General features: G+C 48.8%; 1 protein-coding gene across 1 annotated transcript in view; it reads left to right on the top strand.

The window, feature by feature from the left end:
* Window positions 1-19,033, top strand: part of LOC142557469 (uncharacterized) — a 32,968-nt gene extending 13,935 nt beyond the window's left edge. The window contains exons 2-3 of the mRNA XM_075669345.1: window positions 11,844-12,021; window positions 17,464-19,033. Of these exons, the coding sequence (XP_075525460.1) occupies window positions 11,844-12,021; window positions 17,464-18,065 (780 nt within the window). The 3' untranslated portion in view covers window positions 18,066-19,033. The remainder of the gene's footprint in view (window positions 1-11,843; window positions 12,022-17,463) is intronic.
* The last annotated feature ends 499 nt before the right edge of the window (window positions 19,034-19,532 follow it).

Raw genomic sequence — 19,532 nt, 5'->3', positions numbered from 1 at the left:
TTGTCAATCTTGTCGAGCGTGTTGCTGAGAACGTTTCTTTTTGCATTGAAACGACGACACTCACAATGAGGGTTCGCTAGCGTCTCTTTGCACCCGCAAATATCACGTTGTGGACTTGTGGCCGCTTCGACAACGTAGGAGTAGGCATTAGTAAGAGCTACTCCTAACCATAGACGAGAAATGAGAGTTACCTGCCGTCGTGGTAAACTGCAGGTAAGGCGTAGCTTTAGATGGGGATAAAGGGAAGAAAGGCGCCGGTTTGTATTCTCTGTCGGGTTCCATCGGGCCAACGTAAGCTCGCGAGCAAGCGCACAGAGCTTTCCCGCTGCGTCTGTCCTTGACATCTGGATAGTGACGCAATCCCTACTGCACATGTGTAAATCGAGCGGCTGCGTTTGCTTGTTCGCTTTCAACGATGCCACAATGACTAAGCAACCATTGAAACATGATGTCATATCCTTTCTCAACCACCCGATGGTAATTCTTTTCTGTGTCCGCGACAAGTTTTTCGTGGGGTCCGTGGAATAATGCGGAGACCAGACCCTGGAGGACGGCTGCCTTGGAATCGCGGAAGAAGGACCGTTTCTGGGCGTTTCCCGATTGATCGATCGAAGTATTGCATGCACAGCTGCAAGTTAGACAGGCATCGTTGATGTCAAGTGTGACGTCCTGAATTTTATCTCTGTAGATTCTGATGGGACAAACACTGCAGCTGCTGAACTAGAGTGCATGACCGACCTATCGGTGTGAACATGAAAGCGGTCACTGTGGACTCCGTGTACTAGCAATAATAGCGCCTGCTTCAATGCTGCTAACGTCATTTGTGCCTTCTTCTTGGTGCCTGGAACGGTAAGGTACACTCCAGCTAAATGTACAGACCACTGTGTCAACGAAGACCATGCTGCTGCTAGGACCTAACTCGGTGGTAAGGATGCTCCGCGAGTACCCAGGAGACGGCTAAAACTCGTATGTGGCCTAGTTGTTGGCAGGCAAGCAAGATGGTGAAAGGGTATCCCAGCGACATACAGAGTGTATACATTAGAGTGCCGTCTGCAATGTTGTTACAGGGTGGTCACGCGCACTGGCGATTGTGGATGCTGTTAATGCACACTTAAAGGGTCACTAAAGGCATAATGTATTAAGCCAAGCTGAAGTGCACGATAGATTCGTCAAACGAAATCAGGATTTAGAAGAAAACTTGGTCTGGTCGGGATTGCTCAAAGTCAAGGGTAAAACGGACGCCGATCAAAACATTAAAAAAGTAAGACCAACACGTTCCTGCTCCCATACGGGGCCTTTCTTCACAATCGGTTTACAGATTAGTCCTAGAGAATGTCTAAGGATTATCGCGAACAGAGCTTTAGTAATCGAGAAATTGAGGCAAATGCAGGATGCGATTAGAGACTCCCCCGGGACGTTCAAATACTAGCCCGATGACGAAGGCACTGCTCATTAGAATTCTGTCACTAGTACTCAACCACTCGCAATAAAAAGATCATTGTATTGCATTACAAGACAAAGGAAAATGATGTGTCCAGTTCTATTAGATATTTAGTAATAAGGAACCCATTGGCGTTACTCCTGACAACGACACGGGTGGCCGAGAGGTTTCGTTTTCTCGGCTCTGCGCCGCCTGTGCTTTCGAATTTCTGTCGATTCATTAGAGACTTTTAGCCTGTCCGCTAATCCGGCAAAGGGGAGCGGTTTGGGCGGATTGCCGGATTTGCGGGAGCGTAAACGTGTCCGGCCAGAGCGGTGCAGCCGCCTGGTAGCGTAGAGTTCAACCAGACAAACACAGAGCTAAAGCTACAGTTACCCACGATATCCTGCTTCGCCGCTGGTGCAAATTTTTGGCAGCGGTGTAATTGTGAACACGATTACACCGCTGTCGAAATTTTGCACCAGCAGCTAAGCAGAATATAGTAATTAGCTTTGTGTTTGTGTGGTTGAATGTGCGCCACCAGCTGGCGCCACTAATTTGGCCACTCACGTTTACGCCCCCGCTAATCCGGCAAACCGCCCGCGCTTGCCGGAATACGAGACGCACGAAAATTCTCTAATAGAGAATTATCGCGTGACGTCGCAGCGAATCCAGTGCTTTAGCTTGGCTCTGTTTCTCCATGACTGCGTGTTTGCGTTTTGCAAGAAAATCGGCAACGCCGTCTATCGGGCGCCGTCGTGGCGTATGCAACGTCACCACTGCCTGCTCGGGCGCGGGTGATTTGAATTGCGCTAAAGGCGTGCGTATCCTTCAGACGCAACTTCGCCGTATAAGTCGTTTCTCGGCACAGCACAAGCGGGGCGAGGTTTCTGGAACGATGTTTTAGCAGTCCATGTTGGCTTAGCATTCGCCTTAGCATTTGAATTAGCGTTTGTGTTTAGTTTCCCTTTAAGAATGCCGAGCCACGTTCGTAAGACTTGGACTCGTATGCTCAGGAGTGTGCGTAGGTTCGTATTACTAATGCTACCCGGCGCGGGCACGCTGTGTCTTAGACACCCCATAAATAGTGCATGCCCGCGTGACTCTATGCGCGCGAGTAACTTTGCGTGTATTCGCGGGCTTTCTTTTTTCATGCTCGGAAAAACACTTTTACTAGCGCGTAACTGAGCAACGGAAAGCTGTATCGGGAGCCATTTCATGTCGCTCTACAATTTTCTCATTGACCCTTTTCAACAAATTATAATATTTGAGAAGTTGATTAACTAATTATGTAAGACTAATTATGCTTTTAGCCGGAATGCAAACAAACAACGTATCTCCAAGTGATGGCAAGAAACATTACCTGGGTTCTGTCCAGCTACACAGCATTCACACGTTTTTTTTTTTTTAATTTTGGTGCATGATGGTTGGAACACAGTGTATATATACATAGGGTCCTGCTGTAGCTGCAAGCAACTTGCATGTCCAACCGTACAGACACGCTGCGCGTTACATAATCTCAGTAATAATTTCTTAATAATCCCATAATAATCTTAGCTCCTGTATTCTCTCTTTCACTCCGTCATCCCTCTCTCTGCGTGTACGATAACCAATTAGACAAAGTATATTTAACTTTCCTGCCTTTTGTGCGTACCTTCCTTCCTGCGTCCTGCCCCTCTCTCTCTCTCTCTCTCTCTCTCTCTCTCTCTCTCTCTCTCTCTCTCTCTCTCTCTCTCTATGCGCGCTTCGTGTCCCCCCTCCTTTCTATATTTATCATCTTACGCATCCTTTCTCATTTTCTTTACCCCCCCCCCTTACCAGTGCGTAGAAAAGCGAGCCGGATGCACATCTGGTTACTTTTCGATCTCGCTCTTCAATTCTATTACTTGCAATGCAGCCTTACAATTTTGTATTTCTTTATGTAGCCTAAGGTATATTTTCTTCTACTACTACTACTTCATCTTTCCTTCTTGTTTCTTTATATACTGCTTAAACTTCCCAGAGTCTGCTTGCAGCCTCTTTCCCACACCACTGTCGCATTGAACAATGTTCTGCTCTCGCCATTCGTATTCCGTCTAACAGAATGCAACCAGAGTAGAGGCATCAGTGACCCGCCGTGGTTGCTCAGTGGCTATGGTTTTGGGCCATGACGACCGCATATCGACGGAGGCGAAATGCGAAAACAACCATGTGCTTAGATTTAGGTTCGCGTTAAAGACCCTCAGGTGGTCCAGATTTCCGGAGTCCTCCACCACGGCGTGCCTCATAGTCAGATCGTGGTTTTGGAACGTAAAACATTTTTTTTTTTTCAGAGGGATAGTAGACAAAGAGAGAGAATTAAGCAGTACCTTGCAATCCTACAGCATGTTGCCTCCTACTTTCCTGTTTCAGGTCTTTCTCTCCGTTCGCATTTATAGAAAATAATAGAATGCCACTTTGTATACGCACGTGGCTGCACAGATGGCTCGCTAGAAAAGCATTGTGTGGTTTGTATTCTTGCTGCGGACTGTTCAAGCAAGAACAAAAATCTGCGGTGTTTTCGGCCTTGTTAATCTGTGTTATGTCACTTGGTTTGTCTACGTTAGCATTCAACTTGCGATTACGGCTGCGCCAATTGTCAGCTTTGTGTTGCATCGCTAAAACTGACACACACAAAAAAAAAAATCTGCGGATCCTACGCACGTGGGTAAAAGGTTTAAGCAACGCTTTCATTGCTGTTGAAGACGAGTGAGGTTGCTGCTAAGCGACCATTCGCAAGTAAGCACAACTCAGCTGGACACATTATTGACTGCGAACGGACCCGCTGTTTGGGATCGCACCGCTGGTACGATCTGTTGGGAACTCGGCGCTGACGCCCGTGGTTGTACCTGGGTCGCAAGCCCCAAGGGTAGCGTTGGCCTGGCGGCCTGGGGTACAACTGGAAGCATCCGAAGGTCCCGGCAAAGCATGAGTCGACTGGTAACAACGAAACAACTTGTTTATTTTAACATCGCAAAGAGTTGGCGGTCAGGTTTGACCGAAGTAGAGAGACGGGAGAGCACTTCACTCAACAGAAGAAATCGGAGCCCTCCTTTTGGCGTCCGGGGGCAGCTGTTTTTATACTCTCGCAGTTGAGGGCAAGAAGGAACCCCTCAAAAGACGAGCACGTGAATGTACAATGGGCTAATGGTGACGCACACTGTCGTAGCGATGCCGTAGCACCATGTCGAGCACGATCTCGTAGCACCCTGTTGTAGCGCTGCCGTAGCACCATGTCGAGCACGATCTCGTAGCACCCTATTGTAGCGCTGCCGGTCGGGCACAAAGACTGTAATGAGAGGATGATCCCTGCTTTGGCATCGCCTGTTTCGGGCACAATGACTGGAATGAGAGGATGATCCCTGCTTTGGCATCGCCTGTTTCGGGCACAATGACTGGAATGAGAGGATGATCCCTGCTTTGGCATCGCCTGTTTCGGGCACAATGACTGGAATGAGAGGGTGATCCTTTGCGGTCGCATCGCCGCAGTCGCGCCTGGAAACACCTGCCGATGAGTGTTGCGGCGACGACGATCGGGCCAAAATGTCTGCCGCCCCGCCGCAGTCGCGCCGGCAAAACCACGTGTCGCAGGCGAAACGCAACAGACCGCCCCGCCGGGGGAAGGAGATCCCGATGGACAGGGGACTGCATCCGCTGTCCGGAGGGATGTCGCTCGATGATGCTCATAACCGAAGTCGGGCGTCCCTCGACGTTTCTTGAGCGCAGCGCACAGAGAAGGCCTCGTTCTCTTGTTCAGGTTCGCACGGGACACTGCAAAGTGACTTCGGGAGAGTTCACCTTTTTTGTTCTCGTTCCCGGCAAGCGTTAGAACTACGCTGAAACTCAACCGCTCAGTCAGCAAGCACGGCACAACCCTCACTAAGCCCTGCCAGGCTCTTTCCCCTTTTTATACCACTGCCTAGTTCCTTACAGTAGTCTAGCATCACTCAGAACGCGTCCACAAATTGAAAAATTGCACTAGAAAGCACATCATCACTTTGAAACACTAAACAAAAGCAATATGTTAAAAAAAATCCTGCCTCAGGAAGAAAAACATCAGTAACAAACAATTTTGAGGCTGATTCCTACGTTAGGGGCTTCGACTTAAGCCATCGGCGTTACCGTTGAGACTCCCCTTTTTGTAACGCACCTCAAAGGAATATTGTTGTAAAGCGAGGCTCCAGCGCAGGAGGCGGCCATTTTTGGGAGAGATGGTCTGCAGCCATTGGAGAGGGCAGTGATCCGTCTCAATGATAAACCTCGAGCCGGCTAGATAGCATGACAATTTCTGAACGGCCCACACGAGACACGCACACTCTTTCTCGGTGGCGCTATACGCCTGCTCACGACTGGACAGCTTACGACTAGCATACAGGACGGGGTGTTCTACTTCTCCATTTTCCCGTTGGCACAGTACAACGCCCATGCCTCGCTCACTAGCATCGCACTGAACAACGAACCCTTTTGTATAGTCTGGCGATCGTAGCACAGGCTGGCTTGTTAGGGCACTCTTTAGGGCGCTAAAAGCTCTTTCCTTTGTCTCGTCCCAGACGACTGTTTGAGGCTCTGTCTTTCTTAGAGCATCCGTCAGGGGAGCCGCGATATCAGAGTACCTAGGGATGTACCTCTGATAGTAGCCGGCGACACCCAAGAACGACCGAATATCGGTCTTTGTGCGCGGTTGCGGAAAGTCTCGCACAGCGGCCACTTTTATTTCAGAGGGGCGGCGACGACCCTGACCAATCACGTGACCGAGGTAGACAACCTCGGCCTGTGCTAACTGGCACTTAGGAGCCTTGACTGTCAAGCCCGCTTCGCGCAGGCGGGTTAGCACTGCCCGCAAGTGTGCCATATGCTCAGACCAGGATGCGGAGAATATCGCTACGTCGTCTAGATACGGTAAAGCGAATTCTTGCTGTCCCCGCAACACTTTATCCATGAGGCTTGAAAAACAGTATGGCGCGTTCTTCAAACCAAAACTCAGCACTTTAGGACGGAATGTTCCCATTGGTGAAATGAACGCCGCATACCTACTAGCCTCTTCTGTAAGTGGAACCTGCCAATAACCCCTGACAAGATCTAGGGTGGAAATAAACTGAGCGCTACTAACTTTCTCAAGGCGCTCCTCGATGTTAGGGATCGGATAAATTTGATCCTTAGTGATGGAATTAAGCCTGCGGTAGTCGACGCAAGGACGAGGTTCCTTGCCCGGTACCTCAACTAAAATCAAAGGGGAGGTATAATCACTCTCACCTGCCTCAATAACACCGAGCTGTAGCATTTTCTTTACCTCAGCCTCCATAATATCGCTCTGGCGGGGTGACACCCGATACGCCTTGGATCGTACTGGCTCTGTGGAGGTAAGTTCTATATCATGAGTAAGTACAGAAGTCCTACCAGGCCTCTCAGAGAACAGACCTTGAAACTCTTGTAATAGCTGGTGTAGTTCGGTTTTCTGCTCGGGCGACAGCGGTGCTCTACTGATAAGGTCACTAATGACTTGACCGGTGTCTTCCCTGTTCGTCACTGAGCCTAGTCCCGGAAGCTCGATCGGAAGCTCTTCAGGAACGTTTACCATCATGCACACCACTGCTTCCCTTTGTCTATAAGGTTTGAGCAGATTACAGTGGTAAACTTGCTGTGCTTTCCGCTTTCCTGGCAGACTTACCACGTAGTTAACGTCCGACAGTTTCTGAACAATTCGTGCTGGGCCCTCCCACTGCACGTCTAGTTTGTTGTTTAGCGATGTGCGCAATATCATGACCTCATCGCCAACCTCAAAACGACGGGCCCTGGCTGTCCGATCATAATAAACCTTGGCCCTCTGCTGGGCCTTTGTCATTGCTTCACCTGACAACTCCTGTGCCCTTCTTAAGCGTTCGAGGAGCTTAAGCACGTACTCCACCACGACTGGGTCGTCGCCCCTACCTTCCCACGATTCTCGAAGCATGCGAAGCGGAGATCGAAGCGAGCGACCGTACACCAGTTCAGCTGGCGAAAACCCCGTAGCTGCATGCGGCGCGGTTCTTAAAGCAAACATCACCCCAGGCAGACACAGCTCCCAGTCAGTTCGATGTTCAAAACACAACGCTCTCAACACGCGCTTCATGACGGAGTGGAGCTTCTCAACGGAATTCGACTGTGGGTGGTACACTGAGCTGTGTAGCAGCTTTACCCCACACCTTTCGAGAAAAGTTGTCGTCAAAGCGCTAGTAAACACTGTGCGCTGATCTGATTGAATTTCTGCAGGAAAACCAACTCGCGCAAATATGGACAGTAGTGCATTAACTATCTCAACTGAGCTGAGTTCTTTAAGCGGCACTGCTTCAGGGAACTTTGTCGCTGGGCAGATCACAGTCAAAATGTGTCTGTACCCCGTGGCTGTTACCGGCAGAGGTCCCACAGTATCAATAACGAGCCGTCTAAAAGGCTCCGTAATGATAGGTACCAATTTCAACGGCGCCCTCGATTTGTCCCCTGGTTTGCCCACCCGCTGACAAGTGTCACATGTCCTCACGAAATGGTCTGCGTCCCGAAAACACCCTGGCCAATAGTACTCTTGCAAGAGACGGTCCTTAGTTTTCTTAACTCCTAGGTGTCCGGACCACGAACCCCCGTGTGACAAGCGCAACAGATCCTGACGATAGCATTGAGGCACGATCAGCTGATCGAACTCCACTCCTCGGCGGTCTAGATACTTCCGGTACAGGACTCCCCCTCTTTCCACAAAACGCGCAGTTTTCCTGGCGATACCTTCTTTGACATTGCAGCGCACGTTTTCCAGGCTGCCATCCTTTTTTTGCTCGGCTATCAAAGCCGTCCGGCTGACTTTTAGCAACCTATCAAGTCCGTCTGACGTAGGCGCGATGAGCAAATCAGTAGATAGCTCTTCTAACTTTCCCGCGTCGGGATTTTCCTCTCCAGTATCTGGCGCCTTCAACGCTACAGACTCAATTTTATTCTGTTCGGGCGTGCTCTGAATATCAGCTTGCTGCGCCTCTGACCCTCTTTCGTTGTTTGATAACGTGGGCCCCGCAACCACCGCCTTCGCAGCGAGCTCCCGAACCTTCGATCTGGTTAAGGCCTGAACACTAGCTTCACCAAACAAAAGCCCCTTCTCGCGCAGGAGGTGATCGGACCTGTTTGAAAATAGGTACGGGTACTGGGGTGGCAGCATAGATGACACTGCCGCCTCTGTCTCAAGCGCTCCGAAAGGTCCTTCAATAAGCACCTTTGCTACTGGCAGACACACGCTATGAGCTTCCACGGCTTGCTTGATCCACGCGCACTCGCCCGTGAACATATGGGGTTCTACGTAAGATGGGTGAACTACATCCATCGTAGCTGCGGAATCGCGAAGCACTCGGCACTCTTTCCCGTTCACGAGGAGGTCTCGCATGTAAGGCTCGAGAAGCTTCATGTTCTCGTCAGTGCTGCCTATTGAAAAAAACACAACTTTTGGTGTTGTTTCCGGACACTGCGCCGAAAAGTGACCCGGCTTCTGGCACGTATAACAAACGCGCGCTTGCCTCATCTCGAACCGCTTTCTGCGTTCGGCTTCGGCTGCCGCCGTCTCCTTAGGTTCGGTCGCACTGCTTCCACTCGCATCCGCACTACGCGTGTTCCCCTTTGCTCTCATGGGTGTGAACTTCGGCCTCTCAAACTTCGAGCCAAATTCACCCTTTTGACCGTCCTTAGCTCCGCGAGCTCGACGCGTCACAAACTCCTCGGCTAGCTCAGCGGCTCTAGCCACCGTACAAACGTCTGGCCTATCCAAGACCCAGTATCGCACGTTCTCCGGTAACCGACTATAAAACTGTTCTAGCCCGAAACACTGCAGAACTTTATCGTGGTCACCAAACGCTTTCTCTTCTTTGAGCCACTCCTGCATGTTCGACATAAGCCTATACGCAAACTCTGTATATGACTCACTTCTGCCTTTCTCATTTTCCCGAAACTTCCGACGGAACGCCTCCGCAGACAGCCGGTACTTCTTTAGAAGACTCGATTTCACTGTGTCGAAATCCTCTGCCTCCTCTCTATCCAAGCGAGCGACTACGTCGGCCGCCTCGCCGGGTAACAAAGTGAGCAAGCGCTGTGGCCACGTTTCCCGAGAGAACCCCTGCTTCTCGCACGTTCGCTCAAAGTTAACCAGGAACAAACCAATGTCCTCTCCAAGCTTAAACGGCCGCATCAGGTCAGTCATTTTGAACAATACGCGTTCTCCTGCACCGTGTGCCTGACTTCCATTACGAGCGCGTTCCATCTCTACCTCAAGACGCTTCATTTCCAAAGCGTGTTGACGGTCACGCTCTTGTTGCTCTCGCTCTTTCTGTTCTTTAAGTTCGCGCTCCTGTTTCTCTTTTTGCTCTTTAAGTTCGCGCTCCTGTTTCTCTTTTTGCTCTTTAAGTTCGCGCTCCTGTCTTTTTGACCTCTCCTCAATAGTCTCAAGGCATTCCGACAGCTCGTCATCCTCAGCCTCTAACTCAAGAATAGTCCTTAGCAGTTCAGGTTTTCTGAGTTTGTCTGAGACATCCAGACCCAACTCTCTTGCAAGCTCCAACAATTTCGGTTTGCGCAACGACTTCAAATCCATGGCTGCTCTGAATGCTGCTTTCTCTACTGCTTACTATTGTCTTGCCGCAAACTAACCCGGCAGCAACGACAACCACAATTACCAGCTCTGTTTCTGGCATTAACAAAAAGCCTGGCAAAGCTCAGAAGAAGAAAGTCCCGCACTCACCAAACCTCGCAGCCAAGAGTCCAGCGCAGTCGTTCCGCTGCAGGCAACCAGTCATCACACAGGGCTCGTTGCACTGCTCCCGGATCGTCGATGAGCTGCTCAGCATACAGTCAACTGCATCTCTTCGCTGCTGGCCTCCGTTGTCGCGATCTCACCGCTGGCAGACAGTTGTTTGAAGTCGGAGGCGATCTCACCGCTGCCAACCAGATGTTTGGGATCGCACCGCTGGTACGATCTGTTGGGAACTCGGCGCTGACGCCCGTGGTTGTACCTGGGTCGCAAGCCCCAAGGGTAGCGTTGGCCTGGCGGCCTGGGGTACAACTGGAAGCATCCGAAGGTCCCGGCAAAGCATGAGTCGACTGGTAACAACGAAACAACTTGTTTATTTTAACATCGCAAAGAGTTGGCGGTCAGGTTTGACCGAAGTAGAGAGACGGGAGAGCACTTCACTCAACAGAAGAAATCGGAGCCCTCCTTTTGGCGTCCGGGGGCAGCTGTTTTTATACTCTCGCAGTTGAGGGCAAGAAGGAACCCCTCAAAAGACGAGCACGTGAATGTACAATGGGCTAATGGTGACGCACACTGTCGTAGCGATGCCGTAGCACCATGTCGAGCACGATCTCGTAGCACCCTGTTGTAGCGCTGCCGTAGCACCATGTCGAGCACGATCTCGTAGCACCCTATTGTAGCGCTGCCGGTCGGGCACAGAGACTGTAATGAGAGGATGATCCCTGCTTTGGCATCGCCTGTTTCGGGCACAATGACTGGAATGAGAGGATGATCCCTGCTTTGGCATCGCCTGTTTCGGGCACAATGACTGGAATGAGAGGATGATCCCTGCTTTGGCATCGCCTGTTTCGGGCACAATGACTGGAATGAGAGGGTGATCCTTTGCGGTCGCATCGCCGCAGTCGCGCCTGGAAACACCTGCCGATGAGTGTTGCGGCGACGACGATCGGGCCAAAATGTCTGCCGCCCCGCCGCAGTCGCGCCGGCAAAACCACGTGTCGCAGGCGAAACGCAACACCGCTAAGCATAAAACTGATACATAACGTGATGCATGCCGGTTGGTTCGGTTACAACCTTTGACGTAATCTTGGCCAAAGTTAAATCCATGCCACACCGTTGTTTAATAGTTGAGTGATCGGACTGGTGGGGCCATATATATGTATATATGGTTTGCATTGCGCGCAATCGCGTAATTAGTCTTAATTAATGAATCAGCTTCTGAAAAATTTTGATCAGTTGAAAAGTGTCAATGAGAAAAGTGTGGACCGACATGAATATATATATATATATATATATATCATAAGAAGCCAACAAACAATGACACCAAGGACAACATAGGGGAAATTACTTGTGCTTAATAAATGAAATAAAGAAATGATAAATTAATGGAAATTAAAGTGGATGCGAAGGTTGTGGGTTCGGTTCCCACCTGCGGCAAGTTGTTTTTTCATCCACTTTAATTTCCATTAATTTATCATTTCTTTATTTCATTTATTAAGCACAAGTAATTTCCCCTATGTTGTCCTTGGTGTAATTGTTTGTTGGCTTCTTATGATATGACTAATAAAATCGGGACCCTCGGTTAACCCCCTCTCCTCGTTTACGGATGTATAATATGCTCACGCACTAATAACACATTCTTTCCTTTGACAGGTCAGGGGTGGCACCGCCTGCCTCAACACCGAAGAGTGCGGCATTGGCAAGTGCTGCCTGCGACGGTCCAAGGACCCACGCCGTCGCTGCAGACGTTTTCAGCGCGCTGGCGAGCGCTGCACAGACGAGCAGATGATGGGCGGCTACTACTACGGCCACTGTCCCTGCAACAAGCACTGTGCGTGTCTCTTTTTGAAAACGTCTACGTCATAGCGGGATCTCGTTAAACCGAACCTCGGGGCACCGGAGACGCACAGTTCTGTTTGCGGCGGCCAAAAAAATTGCAGAGTTGCAGTGCTATGCGTGGTGGATCATTTTGAAGTATTGCGGTTTTCTTCTTTTTTTATATATATATATATATACGTCGCTTGTTGTACCTAACACAATACTAGTGTTTCAAGCTGGATTGTCCAGAGAAGCGTCGATTACTTGAAAGAAAAAGAAAACGAAAAACATTTGCAACTACATCACAAGAATTGGCTAATTAACTTTTTTTTAAGTCATTACTTACGTATTGCAATTTACGAAATGTAGCCAGCGAGCTTGTAAAGCTTCGCCACTTGGTGTGAATTTCCAAAATGACACCAGTCTGCACCATTAGACTCACCGTAAGAATGCACTGTTGTTCCACGTGCTTAAGTTAACGAAACGCTCCTTTATGCATTGAAGCACAGAAGTAATCGGGACGCCCGTGTATTTAGCCGGACAGTCTGGCAATGAACGTGTCAGAACTGGTGTTGTCCTGCACATTCAATTCAAGTGGACACGTCTTCCAAGTTCCCCGGCTACAATTCGTAAATTTCAATAGGTACCATATTATTTGGGATGGTACTTAGTGATTTTTTATTAATTACAGGGATATGTGTTTCAATTTCTCGTTCTAGTAATGTCCGCTTCTTCGAATAATTCAGCTCACGGACAAAAAAATAATGTTAGCTGCCGCAGGCGAGCATAAAAAATTCCGGGAAACTTAAAAATGATGACTGCGTAGAGATGCGTGTACTATGACAAAGAAATCGTTTCGATCGGCATCCACAGCGCCAAAATCCCAAAGAGAAAGTTAGAATATACACACTGTAGGAAGCATATTTTTAATTAAGGCAATCATTGTGGCTTTAAAAAATTCAAGAAAGTGTCAAGATTAGTAGTAAAAAAAAAAGAATTGAACCCAAGTTTACAACACGGCAACTCCGTAATAAGAAGAACGATGCCTGAATTTTAGTAAAGTGCACTTATTGGTCCGCGCAATGTTATGTATTATGCGTCGCTTTAAAATGTACCAGTAAATATTGAGTACGACTGATGCAATATCCTTCGTAAACATTGTGACAATGTTACGTGAACTGCTGGCTTATGTGTTGCATTTATTCGCTTTAGATGATATAGCAGTGATATAGAGCAGATGCAGTTTGAAGAATAGCGATATCTGTCTTTGGTGCAGATTTATGGATTTGTAAAGCTTCCACTTAAGTTTCTTTTTTAGACGACAGTTGCCGGTAGTATTCGCAATGTATGCTTGCCAGGCACTACACCAAAATTTTGCTTTCTGTAGAGTCAGAATTTGCATTTCTCTCTTATATGCCGTAAATTTATTTCCAGTTGGTTCGGCAGTTGTCTGGCGAGAGTATTTATGCACCTTACATGTATATGAATCGACAAATTGGAGTTGGCTCCCACATAATATTTCCTCCTAGGTGTCCGATCGGTATTACGCTTTCGGATACGCTAGAACTCTCTAATCTTACTGCGATAGCAGTTATACGGACATTCCAAGCGAATAGCCACCGTCGGCGTTGCCGTGATGTTCCGTATGTATTTATGTGTCTATGCTATATGTTTGATTTATGCAGGATGGAAGAATATCATTATTGTTAGCAATCATGTGAACATACATAAAAACACGTGAAAGAGAAAGAAAAGCGGGCTATGAACTGCCTCCTAAACGGGGAGACCGCGGCCGCCTGCTTGCAGGTGACAGAGAAAGAAAACGAGAAAGGAAAGAAGGAGACATTATGAAGAAAAAAGACGCAGTTTCTCCCGAAAGGCGAAGCATCGATTGTGATAGCAAATTGCTAGACAGATATACGAAGTAACCTGCGCTAACCCTGGCATCATACAAGATGTGGACGTGCTCGGGAAGGTACGCTGCAGTGACCACAGGATGGTAAGAACTCGAATTAGCCTAGACTTGAGGAGAGAACGGAAGAAACTGGTACATAAGAAGCCGATCAATGAGTTAGCGGTAAGAGGGAAAATGCAGGAATTACGGATCAAGCTACAGAACAGGTATTAGGCTTTAACTCAGGAAGAGGACCTTAGCGTTGAAACAATGAACGAGAGTCTTATGGGCATCATTAAGCAGTGCGCAATAGAAGTCGGTGGTAACCCCGTTAGACAGAATACCAGTAAGCTATCGCAGGCGGCGAAAGATCTGATCAAGAAACGCCAATGTATGAAAGCCTCTAAACTTACAGCTAGAATAGAACTGGCAGAACTTTCCAAGTTAATCAGCAAGCGTAAGACAGCTGACATAAGGAAGTATAATATGGATGGACTTTAACCTGCTCTCAGGAACGGACGAAGCCTAAAATCGGTTAAGAAACTAGGAATAGGCAAGAATCAGATGTATGTGTTAAGAGACAAAGCCGGCATTATCGTTACTGATATGGATGAGATAGTTCAAGTGGCTGAGAGTTCTATAGAGATTTATGAAGTACCACTGGCACTCACGACGATAATGGAAGAGAGGATAGTCTGGAGAAATTTGAAATCCCACAAGTAACGCCAGAAGAAATAAAGAAAGCCTTGGGAGCTATGCAAAGGGGGAAGGCAGCTGGGGATGATCAGGTAACAGCAGAGTTGTTGAATGATGAGATTGGGTGAGGGAACAAACGCGAGTTAATGACATCTTAGCTGAAATCAAGAAAAAGAAATGGGGGGCATGGGCAGGACATGTTATAAGGAGGGCAGATAACCGATGGTCATTAAGGGTTACGGACTCGATTCCTAGGGAAGGGAAGCGTAGCAGGGGTCGGCAGAAAGTTAAGTGGGCGGATGAGATTAAGAAGTTTGCAGGGACGACATGGCCACAATTAGTACATGACCGGGGTAGTTGGAAAAGTATGGGAGAGGTCTTTGCCCTGCAGTGAGCGTCACCAGGCTGATGATGATGATGGTGGGCAGATTGTTCTGGAAAAACTGGCCACCCTGTATACGCAATGGCTCATGACCTCGAGCGTACCGGAATCTTGGAAGAACGCTAACATAATCCTAATCCATAAGATAGGGCACGCCAAAGACTTGAAAAATTATAGACGGATCAGCTTACTGTCCATTGCCTACAATGTATTTACTAAGGTAATCGCAAATAGAATCAGGAACACCTTAGACTTAGAAATGACCAGGCAGGATTCCGTAAAGGTTACTCAACAATAGACCATATTTACACTATCAATCAGGTGATAGAGAAATGTGCGGAATATAACCAATCCTTATATATAGCTTTCATTGACTACGGGAAAGTGTTTGATTTAGTCGAAACCTCAGCAGTCATGGAGGCATTACGGAATCAGGGTGTAGACGAGCCGTATATAAAAATACTGTAAGACATCTATAGCGGCTCCACAGCCACCGTAGTCCTCCGTAAAGAAAGCAACAAAATCCCAATAAAGAAAGGCGTCAGGCAGGAAGATACGATCTCTCCAATGCTATTCACATCGTCTTTACAGGAGGTATTCAGAAACCTGGATCGGGAAGAATTGGGGATAAGAGTTAATGGAGAATACCTTAGTAACTTGCGATTCGCTGATGATATTTTCTTGCTTAGTAACTCAGGGGACCAATTGCAATACATGCTCACTGACCTGGAGAGGCAAAGCAGAATGGTGGGTCTAAAAATTGACCTGCAGGAAACTAAAGTAATGTTTAACAGTCTCGGAAGAGAACAGCAGTTTACGATAGGTAGCGACACACTGCAAGTGATAAGGGAATACATCTACTTAGGGCAGGTAGGGACCGCGGATCCGAATCATGAGACTGAAAATATCAGAAGAATAAGAATGGGCTGGGGTGCGTTTGGCAGGCATTCTCAGATCATGAACGGCAGGTTGCCATTATCCCTCATAGGAAAAGTGTATAATAGCGGTGTCTTACCAGTACTCACCTACGGGGCAGGAACGTGGAGGCTGGCGAAAAAGGTTTTACTTAAATTGAGGACGACGCAACGAGCTATGGAAAGAAGAATGATTGGTGTAACGTTAAGGGATAAGAAGAAGAACAGATTGGGTGAGGGAACAAACGCGAGTTAATGACATCTTAGTTGAAATCAAGAAAAAGAAATGGGCATGGGCAGGACATGTAATGAGGAGGGAAGATAACCGATGGTCATTAAGGGTTACGGACTGGATTCCAAGGGAAGGGAAGCGTAGCAGGGGGCGGCAGAAAGTTGGGTGGGCGGATGAGATTAAGAAGTTTGCGAGGACAACATGGCCACAATTAGTACATGACCGGGGTAGTTGGAGAAGTAGGGGAGATGCCTTTGCCCTGCAGTGGGCGCAACCAGGATGATGATGATGATGATGATGATGGTGATGATGATGCCAAGTAAGGATCGCAGATCACTTTCAAGACAGGAATCACGGGGCCGTGCCCTACGCAACAGCCGCTAGAATAGCAGGCCCCACCCATCCCCCGCCCTTCCTGTCCCTGACGGAAGACGGCGCGCTTCCTCCTCGCTTTCCTCCCTCGCGCGCGCGATTTATCCGCCATCGTCGGCTCGCCATTGCACGCTTTCACTCGCACATACAGTAGACAGCGTGCAGCGATGGTGTTATCGCCCTTGGACTTTACGCAGAACATCACGGCGAGGGCGACGGCAGTGGCAGAAATGCGCCTGGAATGTCCGTATATTGTTATCGCAATAAAAACGGAGAGGAATAAAGAACATGGTCGCACGCAGAGTACTAGTGTTACAAACGAGAGTCTAGTCCCGTGGGCGACAAATATTCCTGTACACCTTTGTAAGCCTCATATCGAGCGGGCGCACGACATTTCAGAAACGATGTATCTTTAAGCGCAGTTCGTGCAAGATTAAGTCGTTGAGACTTGTTCAGCTGAACGCAGCGACAACTTGGTTCAGCTGAGCTGGAAGTCTTAACAGCAAGTCCTCGAGCCTTTCGCTGGAGTGTCCACAGGCGAGGCATGAAGAGCTTGGTGCGTGTCCTTTTCGGTGAAGGCGATGAGCGAGATTTACGCACCCGATTCGTAACGCCGTCTGAAGAGTTCCAGCACAACGCTAAACTTTTCAGTTGCCGTTAGTGTTTATGGTGGCCCCTTCGGGCGATACTACGAATTTCATTATTATTTGTGTGTGTGTGTGTGTGTGTGTGTGTGTGTGTGTGTGTGTGTGTGTGTGTGTGTGTGTGTGTGTGTGTGTGTGTGTGTGTGTGTGTGTGTGTGTGTGTGTGTGTGTGTGTGTGTGTGTGTGTGTGTGTGTGTGTGTGTGTGTGTGTGTGTGTGTGTGTGTGTGTGCCCGCGCGTGCGTGCGTGCGTGCGTTTGATCTTTCTCTTTTCTCTCTGCCTTGAGAAACTTAAAATTTTGTCTCACTCTGTTTTCTTGTAGCCGACTGCACGCCCGTCCACGGTGTCCTCAAATGCGTCAGGAAGCAAGTACACCGGCTCACTGCCCCGGGAACTCGGCCGCAGACCGTACCGCCGGAGGACACGGGCAAAGAGAGCAAAGAAAGCGATGAGACGCCGAAACGCCTCGCGCCACCACCGAAAAAACCGAACTTCAACGAAACCAAGCTCGAGTTCCCGGAAATACCGGAGTTCTTCAAAACCTTCGCCGTGTCAGATAATCCCGCGCCGGCCACCGTTCCGCCCGAGGAAGGCGGAGGAGAAGAAGGTGGCGAGGAGGGCGGAGAGGAAGAGGGTCTACCGAATGGTGCCGAGGACCTGCCTGAAGATATTACCCCGACGTCAGGAGGCGGCAAAGAGCATAACGAGTCTCCAGAGCCGCCCGAAACTTCGAACGAAGGCGCTGCCGAAACAACTACCACGGACGCGCATTCACCGCTACGTGGTGGTGGAGGCGGCGGAATGTCGGAGCACTCTATGTCTGCTCATCCGGTGCGGCATAGCTCACCGCATATGCACTTTGTGGGTCTCCCAGGTTCGCGTAGCGTACCTCGGTTGCCACCGCCTCCTACGCTACGCCAATAAAGCGCCGAGCAGCGATTCCCGTCGCCAAATGCCGTACCACGTCCTGCGGCAGGTCTCGGCAGTGGCGCAGGGGGACTCGGTCTGCGAAATTCTATAGATGCAGATGTATTATACCAGGGTCTGCTGTGTCGCAACTTGGTGGCAATAGAGCGGCAAATCTGGGGTCTCGGTCGCCTAACAGAGAATGACTATCTAGTGCAGGCACTGCAACTTCACTGTCACAACCAGCTGGTCCCTTCCAAGTGCCTCCGTCGCCTGGAGCGCGCCTAGTGGGTTCAGAATTTCCTGCAGGACAGCCCGCAGAAATTGGAGCCGGATATCCGGGGCAGCCTTTTTTCATTTCTCTGCAGCAGCCTCCAATGCCATCGACCAGCAGAGCAGAGCTCAGAAGGACCGGCTAACTTATGGGTCGTAATCGCGCACCTTTCCGTTGCTCAAGTACTTCCGCCTCCTGAGGCATCTACTCTATTACATCCTCCACCGACGCCTCGCATGTTTTAAGCACCTCAAAAGCTGTCGGTTCCCAGCCTCGGAAAAGAAGACGGTGGCTTAAGGAGCTGAGAGATCACTAGAAATCAGATCACACGAAAGAACGTTGAAGCACGCGCTGAGCCAGCAGCAATTACTGCCCACCAGATAGATCTGTCCCGACTCTTTTTGCTAAGGTCGAAATGGCTTTCACGGTTCTGAAGACCCATTATTTACTCAGGCTTGCGTCCCTACTATGCGGAGAGAGGGCAGATACAAAAAAAGGAAATTATTTACAGCGTGTCGTTGCACTTAGGTTCTCATTTTCCGTCACCTACCACAGTGATGAGGTTGTATCGTGGGGCCAGCCACTGCGCGTGTTACAGTTTTTCGCATTCATTCTAAACGCGATGAACTGCCGCTACTGAAATCCTCGTGAACACTCTCTTCGGAAATATTTTGCAAACTTGTGACAACAATAAATTCGCACTTACCCTCTTTCCGCTGATAATTTTAGAGCCTCCTGCGGTACTAACTGCCGAGGTGTAGATATATAGCTTATTTATTTTTTTTTATTCTGGGGCGACGCACTGCCGTAAGCGTTTACCATATTGCGTCAGTATGAGTTGGCCAAAGTAATCTTCTCGCGTCTGACCGCTTCTTCTGTAATACAGTGAACTCTCACTTGAGTGAACTTCAAGGGACCCAAGGAAATAGTTCACTTAACTGAAAGTTCACTAAACTGAATATTCACTGGAATATCGAACAACATGGAGCACAGCAGACGTCGAGTCAAAAGTGTGAAATGCAATTTATGGAGTTACGTACATCATCATAACCAGGTGTGTAACAGTTACGTTGCTGCCAATCTCATGTTGAAGAAGAAAAAAATCTAAATTTCGCTAGCACTGGTGCTCTTAAAGCACAAGTATATAGTTACAAAGTTGACCAGAGCGTCTATGTTTTCGTGTGCTTCCTCTAGCACAGCTTGTTGCGGAG

Source organism: Dermacentor variabilis, chromosome 9 (assembly GCF_050947875.1).
Source record: "Dermacentor variabilis isolate Ectoservices chromosome 9, ASM5094787v1, whole genome shotgun sequence".
Lineage (NCBI taxonomy): Eukaryota > Metazoa > Arthropoda > Arachnida > Ixodida > Ixodidae > Dermacentor > Dermacentor variabilis.
The sequence above is the reverse complement of the archived record's forward strand: the minus strand, read 5'-3'. Positions and strand labels throughout refer to the sequence as shown.